The following is a 15,527-nucleotide window of genomic DNA, read 5'->3' as shown; positions in this document are numbered from 1 at the left end:
TGTGAGGTGTCTATTTCTCAAACTAGAGACTCTGATGTACTTATCCTCTTGTTTAGTTGTACATCTGGCCCTCCACACCTCTTTCTGTCCTTGTTAGAGTCAGTTGTCCTTTGACTTTGAAGACTGTAGTGTACACCTTTGTATGAAATCTTCAGTTTTCCTCTACAATGCAATTTCAAGCATTATATAGCCTTCATTCCTCAAAATAATGATTGACTGATGAGTTTCTAGAGAAAACTGTTTCTTTTTTTTTTTACCTAATATTAACATGACCTAATATGGAATTCCCAGTAAGCACGGGTCATAAGCTCGCGTTGATTAAGTCCCTGCCCTTTGTACACACGCATGAACCCACGGCGGGCCGCCTGAGGACGGCGTCCGGTCACGCGTGGGGGGGGGGGGCGAGGAGACGCGGCAGTGGCCACGCCGGCGTAGCACCGTGTTGTACGGGTGACCTCGCACAGTTGAGGATGGACCGCCGCGGTCTGCCTCGGATGGGGGGACACCACCACCCCCGCCTCGGCCTCACTCTATGTGGCTCGTTCCGCCCGGCTTTCTCGCCCTCTGGAGCCTTCGGTAATGATCCTTCCGCAGGTTCACCTACGGAAACCTTGTTACGACTTTTACTTCCTCTAGATAGTCAAGTTTGATCGTCTTCTCGAGGCTCCGCCAAGGCCCGCGAGGAGCCCCGGCGGGGCCGATCCGAGGACCTCACTAAACCGTCCTATCGGTAGTAGCGATGGGCGTGTGTACAAAAGGCAGGGACTTAAGACATGCCAGTCTATTGCATACTATGGCAACTCAAAAACAAACACAAAAACATTGTTAAGCTTCATTTTACGAACCAAATAGCTTCCAGCAGTGTTTTATACAATGGCAAGTGATTTTTTAGTACCAAATTAGCAATTTAGCATGATTACTAAAGGATAAGGTGTTGGAGTGAAGGCAGCTGGAAAAGGGGCCTGTCTAGATTTTATAAATAATGACTTTTTTCAAATAGTGATGGTGCTGTTTTTTTATATCAGTAATATCCTGACTATACTTTGTGATCAGTTGAATGCCACTTTGGTGAATTAAAGTACCAATTTCCTTCCGAAACAGCAAAATCTGTACATTATTCCAAACCTTTGGTCGCCAGTGTGTATGTATATATATATATATATATATATATATATATATATATAGATATATATATAGATATATATATATATATATATATATATATATATATATATATACATACATATATACAATTAGCATCTGGGCCAGAAATAAATGCCAAAATAAGGGCAGCAATACATAACACCATATTATCATGCCCAAACCAAAATCCATACATAAGAATGTATACTTCATTAAAAACATATAAAGTTTTTTCTGGATTCACATATGTAGTGGCACTGTTCAAGTGCATATGGTCAGAAGTGTAAATCCTTAAACAGCCACACAAGTAGATGAGTAATGAGAGGTCTTTCTCTACCTCTTGAACACAACTTGAGTTAGCATAAGGAGAATCAAGAATCTCGCACAGCAACACATCAGGAGCTCCTGTTGGATGGAGCAAACAACAAAATGGCTCATAATCTTACTGGAGGGATAAAGTGTATAGTACTTGTTCATTCCTCTAACCTGCAACCATTTAAGCTTGATTTTAGTAGATTTTAGTATGTGCCATGCTTCAGAACCAGACTTAAACTGTGGCCAATGTTACCACCAGAAAATGTACTTCAGCCTTAGAAGACAAGTAGTGAGAAATCAAATGTGCATCACCTTGAAATAGAATTAAGCACATCCATTATAATAATGTAATTGCCAGTATCCCTAATGTTTTTCACTGTAGAATCCCTTAAATATGCAGCAGCATTAACTTTACAGTATATAAAACCCTGGATGTGAAGAAACTGTAAGTGAGTAGATGCTGGATTACTCCGAAGACAATGTGTGCAATGTTTAAATTGGTTAATTGGGCTAAGATCATGCAGTCGTATGGTAAAAAAAGACTTAAAGATTTGCTGTGCTGCATGACAAGTTGCATTTCGCTGCTATCGTGTTTTATCTCAATGCGTGCCAAAAAAAAGCGTTTTTATTTTGAAAAGCCTAATAGAGATTTGTGTAAACCCATCAAAATGTGGATCTTTGGAAGTATTTTAATTAATACTTTCTAAAATATATTACACAAATTACCCACATCAATTTATTACCACAATATTTTTTCCAATACCCACATCAATTTGATTTCAATCAAGTCTAAATCCACTCAGCCCATAATTGTCTAAAGAACATTATATATTTAAAGTAGGACAAACATTGTGTTTGGAGGAGAGAGGTCTAGTGGAAACCATTCAGTTTTTAAAGGCGCACACAGTAATTTTTTCTTTTTTGGAAGTTTTACTTCTAAAGAAATGTATAGTAATTTTGAAAAATAAGTATAAATTCATGACCACTCATGTGAGATATTTCAGTCATATCAGTAACCTTATAAAAGCTCATTTATTCTACATGGGGGAGGGGCGCATCATGGGGGCAGCCATGTTAGCATCACATGACCATCTGAATACTACTTGCTTAATCTCAGTAACTGCCCTGTTATTGGACACTTTCATTCATGGATTAAATTAATCCTGGTTTACTGTGAAAATAACATCTCTGGTTACGTATGTAACCTTGGTTCCCTGACATGTAGGGAAAGAGACAATGTGCCACTAACGCTTATGAGAAAAACTCCAATTGGATCATGCCAATTCAGATGCAACTGACTTGAGCCAATGGAGTTCGCACCTGCTCAGCCAATGACATTGAGCGTGTGTCGTTCAGCTCTCTATATAAGCGGGCGGCATAGCACTATCAGTCTCCAGTTGAACACAGCTAGGTGCACGGCCCAGTAGTGGAGCGGAGTTCCACTAAGGGAAATCTTTTACCAGAGAATGAGTGTCTAAGGTGTGGCCGAGACACAAGTATATTAATGTATTTGTTTGGAAAACACAGTAAATATATATTCAAGCGGTATAGCCAGAGTGTGCACTGCTTTACATTCAAATGTCTAAAGCACAGCCGAGACATAAGAGATATTGCATGTAGTGTAATTAGGCAGTATAAACTAAGTATGATGGTGCTTTCATGAAGGGCAGAGAATTGCATTGTTGAATATAAAATGCTAAGCGGTCCTAGGAGAGCACCGGTGTGTGCAGTCCGGGAGCGAAGTGAATTCATTGAGTTCTCGAAGCAGACCTAGAAGAACACAATGAATTAATGCTGCTGCACAGACAATATCTGTGAAACTACCGAATGCACGTCATGGTTGTAAAATGAGAGATGCGTTGAGAATGCCTGCAGATCACTCACCCTCTTAACGGATGCCAGGTCAAGTAAGAGAGCTGTTTTCAAGGCAAGAGAATGTAGATCAATAGTCTCGATCAGTTCAAAGGGGGCTTTAAACAGTGCAATCCAGAACCAAGGCCAGGTACTCATGTAGGGATTGTAGCTGGGTGGGGAGGATTCAATTGCCTTGAAAGTTGACAACGAAACAGTGTCTACCTACGGGCATGTCCCCTACAGCTGTATGATTTGCCAAAATTGTAGCTACATATACATTTAGCATAGAGGGAGTAAGACCTGCATCTAAGCGATCCTGTAAAATATCCAAAATGACAGAAATAGGGCAATTAACGGGATTGTTACATCACGTTTTGCACCATTTAACAAACACATTCCATTTGCAGGCATAGAGCCGTCTTGTAGATAGGGCTCTAGCATGCAAAATTGTATTCTTTATCACCTGTGAGAGGTCTTCCTCATCCGACTCGACCTGCTCAACGGACACACATGTAAATTCCATAACTCTGACCACAGTTGAAAAATCGAGCCTTGAGCCTGAGAAAGAAGGTCCCACCTCAGTAGGATTTCCTACAGTTGCGCATATAGGAGCTCCACTATTTCTGGAAACCACGGTTGATTCAGCCACCTCGGAACACTCAGTAGTACTGTTTCCATTTCCTCCCTGAGAGGAGCAGAGGAATGTGGTGCAGCGGGGGGAATGCATACTTTTGACCCGCTGGCCATTTGTGATCTAGAGCATCCACCCACAACTGGGCTTGGTCTGTCATGGAATATCACAGAGGTCTCCTGGGAGGCGAATAGATCTATCGTCGCCCTCGCAAACCTGTTCCAGATCTCCGTGACCATCAGGGGGTGGAGTTTCCATTTCCCTTGGATCACTCCCTGTCGAGAGAGCATGTCCACTCCGAAATACAGGGGTCCGGGCACATGGGTTAACGACAGGAGACGCTCACAGCTCCATTTGAAGAGCTGCTGCGTGAGTGTCATCATTGCTGGAGTTCGCACACCGCCCTGGTGATTGACGTATACCACTACCGGCTTGTTGTCAGTGCAAATCAGAATATGATGCCCTGTCACTTTTCACCTGAATTCATTTAGGGCTAAAATATCCACCAATATCTCAGGGGTTGATGTGGCAGGTCCATTTCACATTCGTCCATTCCCCGAATACCAGGCAGCCATCGCATAACGCACCCCAGCCCATGTTGGATGCAACTGTAGTGACTACTTTGCATCTGGAAACCTGACCTAAGGTGACCCCATGCCGGTAAAACCCCAGAGCTGTTCATGGTGCTATTGCAGATAGACAGTGGTTGGTGACTACAATACGATGGTGCCCGTAGAGCCATGCATGTGTTACTAATGTGTAATAGACCAAGGGGAGTGACCGCCGCTGTGGCTGCCATAAGTCCGAGGAGTTTCTGAAAGCATTTCAGAGGCAGAGCCCTGCCCAATTAGAAACTTGCTGCTGTGCTGCATATCGAGTATATTATCTCGGCTGAGAGTGAAACGTGCATTATTACAGAGTTCAAACCAAGTTTATTCAAAAGTGCGAGAAACCTGTCCTTGTGTGAGTGCAGTGGCCTGTGCTAAAATAAGCCAGTCATCGAGGTAATTGAGTATGCGCAGCCCCTCCGCTTTCAGAAGGGCAAAAGCTGCATCCACAAATTTCATGAATGTGCATGAAGTGAGGGAAATGACAAACGGCAGGACTCTGAATTGACATACCGTCTCCTCAAATGTGAACCTCAAGAAGCATCTGTGATGAGAAATGGTCAGGATATCAAAATAGGCATCATTCAGATCTATTGAGACAACCCAGTTGTTCTGGTGGATGTGTGCTATGATCTGCTTTTGTGTCAACATTTTGAATGGGTGCTTTGACAGTTTGTGATTAAGAAGTCTTAAGTCCAGAATTGGACGCAACCCGCCGTCTTGGCACAGACAAACAATTGTGAGCAATCTCCCGAACAGGAACAGCAGGAGGAGAGAACAGGGATTCTGTGCGAGTCCGCTTGGGGGCAGGGCTTCCCCGTGGTGAATGATGTCTAGAATGACCAGATTTCCCATGGAGTACTCAAACGCTCCAGCGGTGGCCTTTGTTGCTCTTAGTGCCAAATCGGTCGTGGAGCAAAGTTCTTTAAACATAGTCGGGTCAGGACCGGATTTGTCCATTGCTTTCAGAATTTTGGCCTGGTAGACCTGGAGCACTGCCATCATGTGCACCAACAAAACACATTTTTAAAGGGGTTAGATAAGGTAGAATAGCTACTTAAGGGAACAATAGGAGGTTGCCACTTTTTACATTGTAAACGCTAAGGTCATAGGCATGATTCCCACAGTGCGTATTCATAAAAAGCATTGCTTGAATGCACTGTAATTCAATAATGTGAATGTTGTATACATATACTGATGACTTTATATACCAAGTGTCCAGTAGGCTAAAGTCACCACTTCAGCTATGTGAAGTGGACAACAATGAGACTAATTCTCTGCAATTACAAAGAGGTTCTCAGTCAAACTTTACACTCTTCCCAGCTCCTAAAGGTTTCATTACTATAACAAAACTGCCAAAAGCTTCCAGAAGTAAAGCAATGTTCTTAAATAGGGTCTAAGGGGATCAGGCCCGGGTAGCTCAGCGAGTATTGAAACTGAGTCACGAGTTCAAATCCAGGGTGTGCTGAGTGACTCCAGCCAGGTCTCCTAAGCAACCAAATTGGCCCAGTTGCTAGGGAGGGTACAGTCACATGTGATAACCTCCTCATGGTCACGATTTGGGGTTCTCACTCTCAATGAGGCATGTGGTAATTTGTGAGTGAATCGCGGAGAGTAGCAGGAGCCTCCACGTGCTGTGAGTCTCTGCAGTGTCATGCACAGCGAGCCACGTAATAAGATGCGCGGATTGACTCAGAAGTGGAGGCAACTGAGACTTGTCCTACGCCATCTGGATTGAGGTGAGTAACCGTGCCACCAGGAGGACCTACCAAGTAGTGGGAATTAGACATTCCAAATTGGGAGAAAAGGGGATAAAAATATATAGGGTAGAGGGATTCCTCACTTCATGTTAAGCAACCTGAAACATAAATTTTAGAAGAATGTAGCTCTAAATAGTTAATCTGCACCTCTACTCTGTTTGCTGATAGCCGTCTGATGCAGACGTATAGATTAAGGGTAATGATAAAAGGCCGACAAAGGCAACTCTTTATCAGAGAGTAGGCGGACTGAGGCTTTTTATAGCTACACAAGGGCCACGAGTATCTCCTGATTATACGTCTTCAGTTTCAATGAATGGCATACAAGCCTTGTAATTTAAAATAGAAATTGTTACTTGTTGAAACAGTGGCTATGGCTCACATGAAACAGACTGGTAACATGCCACTGTGTGATCAACTTACCTATATGACACCGCTTCCATACGACTTTTGTTTAGTGTGGTGCTTTAAAACAAGATTGCTAAACAAAATACTGTATTCAGAGTAAAGTGATGGTGAGTCATGCAAGTCTTTATATTCACAATCTCCTTTTGAACATGTGAAACACACAACATAGAAGAACTATGCATTATGCATATCTACACATTAAACCATAACACCTAACCCTAACTGGGTCCTTTAAGCTTAAGTATATAATTTCTGTGCCATTAGGAATTGCAGGTTTCCCGAATATTATCTTTTAAGACCAAATACTGGGTCACATCAAAACTTTCTTAACACACACTAAAATTGCCACATTTGTCTTCCGATTAATTAAGTTTGAAAGTAAATCAACTTCCTTTGTATGTTTGTTCTTGCTGCCACTTCAATTTAAATAGTTTAAGCTAATATTTTGGAAACACTTTACAGTAAGTCTCTATATGTTAATATTAGACAAAGGGATAGTTCACCCAAAAATGAAAATTCTCTCATTTACTCACCTCATGACTCAGTAATCCCAGATGTGTATGACTTTCTCTCTTCTGCAGAAATCAAATTATGATTTTTAGACAAATAGTTCAGCTCTGTAGGTCCATACAATGCAAGTGAATGGTGCCAACATTTTGATGCTCCATAAAGGACATCAAAGCATCATAAAAGTAATCCATAAGACTGCAATGGTTAAATCCATGTCTTCAGGAGTGATATGATAAGTGTGGGTGAGAAACATAAATATTTAAGTCCTTTTTTGCTTGAAATACTTCTCCCTGCTCAGTAGGGGGTGTGAGAGAGTGTGATTCACCAAAAAAACAAGAAGAAGAATGTAAAAGTGATTTGTTTCTCACACAGACCTATCATATTGATTCTGAAGATATTGATTTAAACACTGGAGTTGTTTGGATTACTTTTATGCTGATGTATGTGATTTTTGGACTTTCACAATTTTGGCACCCATTCACTTGCATTGTACGGACCTACAGTTCTGAGATTCAAAAAATCTTAATTTGTTTTCAGCTGAAGAAAGGGTAAATGATGAGAGAAATTGAGTGAACTATCCCTTTAACAACATTTGTTAACATTAACTAACAATAAAAATACTTTTACAGCATTTATTAATCTTGGTTCATGTTAATTTAAACTAACTAACACATTTAAAAAAAAATCTAAAGTTGTATATGTTAACATTAGTTAATGCAATATGAACTAACAATGAACAAATGTATTTATATTAATAAACATTAACAAAGATGAATAAATCCTGTAAAAATATGTTGTTTGCTGTTAGTTTATGATTCCTAATGCATTAACTAATGTTAACAAATTTACTATGAAGTGCTACCAATATATTTGTAATTGCAAACAACATTAATTTGGTGCTGGTAAACTTTTGGACCAAAATTCTCAAAGCTTCACAGTTTTTCATGTGTCAGTGGATTCAAATTATTTGAGCAAGTTTGTAAATGCAATCAGCCTGGATCCAATTTGATGTCCTTCTTCACATCATATTGGACAGAATAATTCATGACATCAAAAAAACTATTAAGATGCATGAGAATCTTCATCAAGGAGAATTTACTAAAACCATGCATATTTTCCTCAGACTGTAATAATGTGTCAGACAACTAATAACTTGATGTTGGCATGTGCCTTTCCCAATACAATGAAAACACAATAATGATAGTTTGCAAAATCAGACACCATCATCTGCCTGTGTCGATACATGATGCTCCGTCATTGCATAAATTATGAATAAATCTGGTTGTAAACTGTAAGCAAACTGGGTGAACACACGTGTCGCTTTTGAACAACAACACGACATACAGTAACATTCATTAAAAGAGGAGCGAGATATAAATATGTATATATGCATACATCTCCACGTCTCGCTCCCGACGAGACTTAAGTATTTAAACACCAGCATTTAAAATTAAATCTGTGCATGTGTTAACAGCACACTTTATATACATTAATACATACTGAATATAAAGCGCATAAACCATCAGCTGCTCGACTTACCTTCCAGATCCAGGCCATCTTACAGGCTGAATAAATAGCTTGCAGCGTTGGAGTGCTTGTTTCAGGTTACAGACGGAAAGGACAATATTGGGTGTTTACTGTTTTATTTATATGCGCCACCAAGAATGTCCGACGTTGGTGTGGCGGTGAAACATTTTAGTAAATAGTGTCGCGTACCGTTATTCATGCTCGATTCCCTGATCCGAAGCGCTCGGGTTAACGTGCATTCCTATTGGCTGATGGTGACGAAAGCCCCGCCCCTCTTATCATGTGACTGATTTTGTGCGTGTCCAGCCTGAGTGACAGTGAAGTACTTCCACAATGTTTCAAGATTCATTATTGATAAAAATGTGATCTAAGACAATGTACTTACAGTATGTAATACGCAGGAATACTATAATTAACACCATTCGTTTTGTTTTTCTATTTGATAATTACATGCTAGTGTGCACAAGAAAGTACCACGTACTAATATGAGATGCATTTACTATCAGTGTAATTTATGGTGATACACATTGTTTTTTGCTATTACTATAGTAATTAATTAATAATGGAAGCATGCAATATGTAACATTGACATTGTAAAATAAAATGTAATTCAAATAGTATGCAATATGAGAGATGGGCAGATTTGAATAAATAAAACATATTTGCATTTATGTTACACTCTTTAAAGTTTTCAGTCAAATTAAGTTCACAATATAGGGTCAAAAGTGGGGCCTTGCTTACATGCTTTTGCAGTATGATTCAACACATTCACAATGGCTTTCCATCATCAAGACAACTGGAACAAGTCCATTTCAGTTAAATCAACAATTTAATTAGATAAACACATATTTATAAAAATGGAAGAGGCTATAACCAAATGGCATGATTTATAATGTATTTGTCAATCAATCATAATTATTCATTATTATTCATATTGTTCAATTTTCATGGTTTTCTCTCCAGCACATATTTCACATTGGTTTTTAGGAATGAAGACCTTCAGATTACTGGGCATACCAGTAAATTGTTGAACAAAACATCCAAGTATCTTTAAGTAATATTTAGTAAATTAAATTGAAAACCCCCATTGCAAAAAACCCATAGGAAATTCCTGAGGGAACCCATGATGAATTAGCCTTCCGGGTTCATCTAGAAATTGATCACATCAAGCTTCACACCAGTCTAACTCTAATTGTTTCTAGAAAACATAAACCCCTCCTAAAATAACAACAAATCTGTTGGTTAAAACATGTAAGTCATTTTAACACAACATGACATTGTTTTTAAATAAAGCTGATCAAATATAAACTATGAAGAACTTAGCAATAGTCATTGATGTTGTAATAAAATATATCCATAGTAAAATTCAAATGAACAGGTCTTTAAATTGTTATTGTTTTATTGTTATTTAATTGTTACATGTGGCTTGTTAATTATACATTAATTATAGGTTGCTGATATCCTGTCAGCCAATGAAGATTACCAGTAATCCAGATGATTACAGAATATAAAGCAGAAACTCAGATGTATCTGGAGCTCCAGTGTAATTCACACTAACAGAGAAGCAACTCCAACAGAAATGTGGTGGTCCATATGATATTGCATATTGGAGTCGTAAGTTCGAATCCAGGGCGTGCTGAGTGACTCCAGCTAGGACTCCTAAGCAACCAAATTGGCCCGGTTGCAAGGGAGGGTAGAGTCACATGGGGTAATATCCTCGTGGTTGCTATAATATGGTTCTTGCTCTCAGTGGGGCGCATGGTGAGTTGTGTGTGGATGCTGCGGAGAATAGCGTGAAGCCTCCACATGCACTAGGTCTCCGTGGTAACGCGCTCAACAAGCCACATGATAAGATGTGCTGATTGAATGTCTCAGGTGTGGAGGCAACTGAGATTTGTCCTCCACCACCCAGATTGAGGCAAATCACTATGCCACCAGTAGGACTTTGAGCGCATTGGGAATCTGGAATTCCAAATTGGGGAGAAAAGGGGAGAGAGAAAAAAAATGGGGGGAAAAAGCTTCATGAAGGAGTTACAAAACAGTCTAGAAGTCTAGATGTCCATGGATACATCTATACCTGGCACTGAGGCACTTTGATATGCTTATTACTATACTATTATCAGAGATTAGTACATAATTAATAAGATTGCATAATTTTCACATGTTCACTAGAAAAATGTTAATAATTGTAGACACACAAGACGCACTTGGCTATTTAAATGCTATCTAAGGATATGTGTATGGAACACCTGTTAATTGACTTTATAAGGTACACCTGAACACCTACTTGTGATTATCTAATCTGCCAATCGTGTAGCAGCAGTGCAAAGCATAAATTCATGCAGATGCGGGTCAGGAGCAAATGGGATTAGAATATCACATGAATAAGTAGATGTACAGGTGTACCTAATAAAGTGGTCACTGAGTGTCAATTTACAATTAAAACATACTGAAAAGCATGAAAAATGCAGAGTCTACATGAAATGTGCAAATGTTTACTCAAGCTAAACTAGGTCACAGTAAAATGATTCTCCATGATTACCCAGCTTTCAAGGTCATGCCGTTCCCAGCACAATGCAACTCTGGCTCATCGTTAATTCAGGCATTGTGAGGATCTGTGAGATGGATTCTGAATGATGATCTCTCTAGGGCTCTGTAATTCTCTCCCTGTGCGCCCAGACTGTAACAATGCAGCTATGCCAGTGAAAGTTCCCCTCTGAAGCTTTCCAGACCTTTTACAATGAAGGAATGCTCAGGAATTCACATCTTTTCTGTTTAATAAAGAATAAGGCAAGACAATATTTTCTCAGAAACTGCATGCACAGGGCTAGAAGACCAAAATATTTCTACGTAACCTGACTACTAAAAATTACTTTGACTGGTTTAATGCATTTGATTTGATTGTAATATATAAAATACTATATTTGACTTCAAACCAATACATTTAGATGTTACTACATGATGTACATTTTTAGGTTATTTACAAAAAGCATTTTTCATTGTATTACAGCATGATGTCAAGATTTATCCACAGTATTCTGATATTTTAGTACAGCAGTGAATAAAAGACACTTAGGGAGTCATATGCAATTTTAGGACTAAGCTTTTTAAAAAATGACTGGAACCAAGCACTAACATAAGGCTAATCTTCATGGCTGTGTGTGTACTCTTCTCCATGCTCTGTGAAGAACTCCTAATGACTGAACAGAACTGGGCCTCAGGCAAACAAACTTTACTCTTCTCACTTCCTTAAGAAAAGTTCACTTAGAAACTGACTAAAAAGGTCAGAGATGACAAAAAGAGACAGTTTAAGAAAACTAAAGTTGTAGACTCATAGCTTAGACTTGTTCCCTAAAAACAAATTATTCAAATGTACAGTATACATGGGTTTTTGAGATGTGCATATTTAAAATAGAGCTTTTCCAAGGTTCTTTGAAAGAGGGTTTGTCCATGGAAAACATTTTAAAATCCAGTTTTTCTTAGAGCATAGTTTTGAAGTGTTGTACTAGTTGTAAATGCATCCTTAATTAATCAATAACAATTCAGGGGAAAGTATTTGTAAAATAAATAGAGGTGTTTCCTAAAACATTGCAGCACTCAGATTATATAGCATAAAAATACTTTTGGTGGGAAAGCCCATTTTTACTTTGCATTAAACTATATTGACATTGGATGTGTAATATTACAATTATATCACAGATATTATATGGCTTTGCTATTGACTCTATAGTACATAGAATCTAATAGCAATTCTAATCTAAATAGCAATTACTGTAAAATGTAAAGCAACTGATAAAATATCTCTCAGTCAGTTATAAAGATTACATTCAAGAATCCCATTCAATTCTGAATCATTTTCAATAATAATATAGTTTTCAGATTGAAATAGTGTGTTTTTATTTAGGTTGTTAATGAACTGAAATTGACACAGGTAAATAAAAAATATAGCAGTTTGTATAAAATGTTTTTGGATTCAGTATGAGACAGGACTGCTTTGATTTTTAAGTTTTAGTATTCAAAATGTGCTTTTAGTGATGTCCTGCATTAGCTATGGTAAACTGGCATTACTGCAACAGCTTTAGGAAAGCAAAGGTTGTGTCAGTTCTAGCAAAATTAGAGAGTATGTTTTGGTGACATCTAGTGTATAACATGCAGTAAATATGAGAAATTTCAACTCATATGATCACAGTTATGAGATTGAAACCAGTCTCTTGGATTAATTACTGCAGGGACAGACTTGCTCACTGAAATGCTAAGTATGCTGAATTATTGAATTCCCTTGCAAAGCATTCATTGATTTTTATGTTTCAAAATACATGTTGCAAAAAGTATGTGTGGTTAATCTGGTGCTCCTGCTCAAAACAAATACATTTTTAATAAATCTGACCTGATATTTATGTTTTATTGAGAAGTGTTCCAATACCATCAGTGATTGCAAGGATCACATTTTCTCACAAAAGTCTTCACATATAGCAGCCTTATAGCACTGACTGACAACTGCATTGCTGTTATGAGAAAAGGACATACTTTGCATTAAAGGAATTCTCTCATCATTTACTCACGTTCATGCCATTCCAGATGTGAATGACTTTGTTTCACCTGCTGAGCACAAACAATGGTAATGAGAAGAATATCTCAAGTCAAGTTATTTTTTGTATAGCACTTTACACAACATACATCGTTTCATCATTATCTCAGCTCGGTTTTTCCATTCAATGCAAGTGAATTGTGGTCAGAACTTGGACGGTTCAAAAAGGACATATCATCAAATGCAATGTGATAAGTGCAGGCGATTTTTTTACAATAAATTCTCCTCACGGTCCAGTAGGTGGCGATATGCACAAATAATGTGAATCGCCAAAAACAAAAGAAGAATGTGAAAGTGGAGATTTGTTGTAAAAAAAAAATAAAATAAAAAAAAAGGACTTAAATATTGATCTATTTCTCAACCACAACTGCCATATCGCATCTGAAGATATATATTAAACCACTGGGGTTGTTCAAAAAGTATAATCTGGATCAGAATGTTTCAGATTTGGAAATCCCATGTTTTTCTATCCAGGATCAGGTAATAAATGTGTGTCAGTTTTTCAAAGCAACATTGGATTGGATCACCCTGATCCAGATACAAACTTTTCAAGATTACCAAATCTAGATTACCAGTGCTCTAAACGGGACTACATATCATAATGTAGGCTACAAGAACAACAGGCAGAAAGGCCAGTTTGAACATGTGTTTTAAATCATTAAAAGGCTAAATGTCCAATAGTAAAACAAAATAAAGAACGTTTAGAGCTGTTTATTTGTGCTTTTAGGAGTTGGATCTCAAGTCTTTGGTTAGCTGGAATCCAGAAACTGAAAGTTTCTACCTCCAATAATGTCAAGAACCACATCTGTGTAATCACCTCTCCTAAAGGGCCTGTTGCCTGTTTGGGTGCATTTTGCTTCAGCGTGGTCCTTTGTTGCCCTGGCCTTCAGATTTTTCCATCTAAATTTCACTTGCTCTGTAGTCCTCTTCTGGCCACACCCAATGGCATTCACATTTTGGGTGATTTCATCCCAAATAGCTTTTTTCTTTTTGTTAGACACTTATCCACCCTTAGTAGAATTAAAACTTCCTACATAATGGTGCCTAACACCCTCCAGCAATGCATGGGTTTCTGCAACTGTGAAAGTAGGTCCTTTTGAGTCTATGGTAGCACCTCTTTGGTGTAGTGAATGTTGAGTTTATAGGCCTTGGTCTTGACTGAATTAAGTGAACACCAGCCAAAGCTCATCAGCTAATTGATGTTTACTGGGTGTGTGGTTGAAATGACCAATCACAGTCATCTTATTCAGTCTTTCTCAGAGGATTTACAGAGAGGCTCTGACATGGCAGGCATTGTCCATCGCCACCACCAGTTTGGAAGGAGAGAATTTCATCAAAGGGTGTATGCTGAGCATACAAAACCATGGAGCAGTACACCACCGAGGAACTGTATGCTCGGTTTCGCTTTGGGAATGCTGATATTAAGTACATTGCAGAACTTATCAGGCCATAACTTCAAAGCAGAACCCAAAGGAGTCACGCTCTGTCTGTGGAAGAACATGTCCTCATTGCTCTGTGCTTCTATACAACTGGAACTTTCTACCAAGTTGTTGGTGACAATATAGGAGTGAACAAATCAACTGTCTGTGATGTGGTGAAATCTGTGTCAACCGCATTGGCGAGCAAAGTCAATCATATTGTTTCATTTCCAAAGGATGACCAGAGCAAGCACAAGTTTCTCTTTTAGGAAACATACCCAATACTATTGGGGTTATTCACTGCAAACCTGTGCACATACAAGCACCTCATGAGAGGGAGTGAGAGTATGCCAATCATAAGGGAAAACACAGCATCAACATCCAATTTGTGGGCGGCAAACTGCGTCGTGAAGTGGCCTGGGTCTGTCCATGATGCACGTACAAAACTCTATGCCAACTCTATACAGAGAGCTCCAAAACAGCGACCGGATGGCATAATAATAATAATTTTGGATCAAAAGTATCCCAATGTTACTAAAAAATATAGGCGAGGAATAGAGAGAATTTTCCTTTTTGGGTGAACTAACAACCTGTGACATCTTAGTACCAGACCAGCTACAGTAAGTAATTTTTATGAAATGGGATAATTTGCAGCAATTCCCTGAGCAAAGTGGTAGGCTACATGAGGTTCTCAGCAGGTGACAGCAAGGCTGCCAGTCCTGATGGCATCTCACCATGAGTCATCATCTGTGCAAAGCAGCTGGCCTC

General features: G+C 38.9%; 1 protein-coding gene across 1 annotated transcript in view; it reads right to left on the bottom strand.

Moving 5' to 3' along the window:
• Nucleotides 1-8,941, bottom strand: part of LOC127644608 (alpha-N-acetylgalactosaminide alpha-2,6-sialyltransferase 3-like) — a 131,501-nt gene extending 122,560 nt beyond the window's left edge. Inside the window, exon 1 of the mRNA XM_052127871.1 lies at nucleotides 8,766-8,941. Coding sequence (XP_051983831.1) covers nucleotides 8,766-8,783 — 18 coding nt within the window. The 5' untranslated portion in view covers nucleotides 8,784-8,941. The remainder of the gene's footprint in view (nucleotides 1-8,765) is intronic.
• Between the last annotated feature and the right edge of the window lie 6,586 nt (nucleotides 8,942-15,527).

This window comes from Xyrauchen texanus, chromosome 6 (genome assembly GCF_025860055.1).
Source record: "Xyrauchen texanus isolate HMW12.3.18 chromosome 6, RBS_HiC_50CHRs, whole genome shotgun sequence".
Lineage (NCBI taxonomy): Eukaryota > Metazoa > Chordata > Actinopteri > Cypriniformes > Catostomidae > Xyrauchen > Xyrauchen texanus.
Note: the sequence above shows the minus strand (reverse complement) of the source record. Positions and strands in the feature narration are given on the sequence as shown.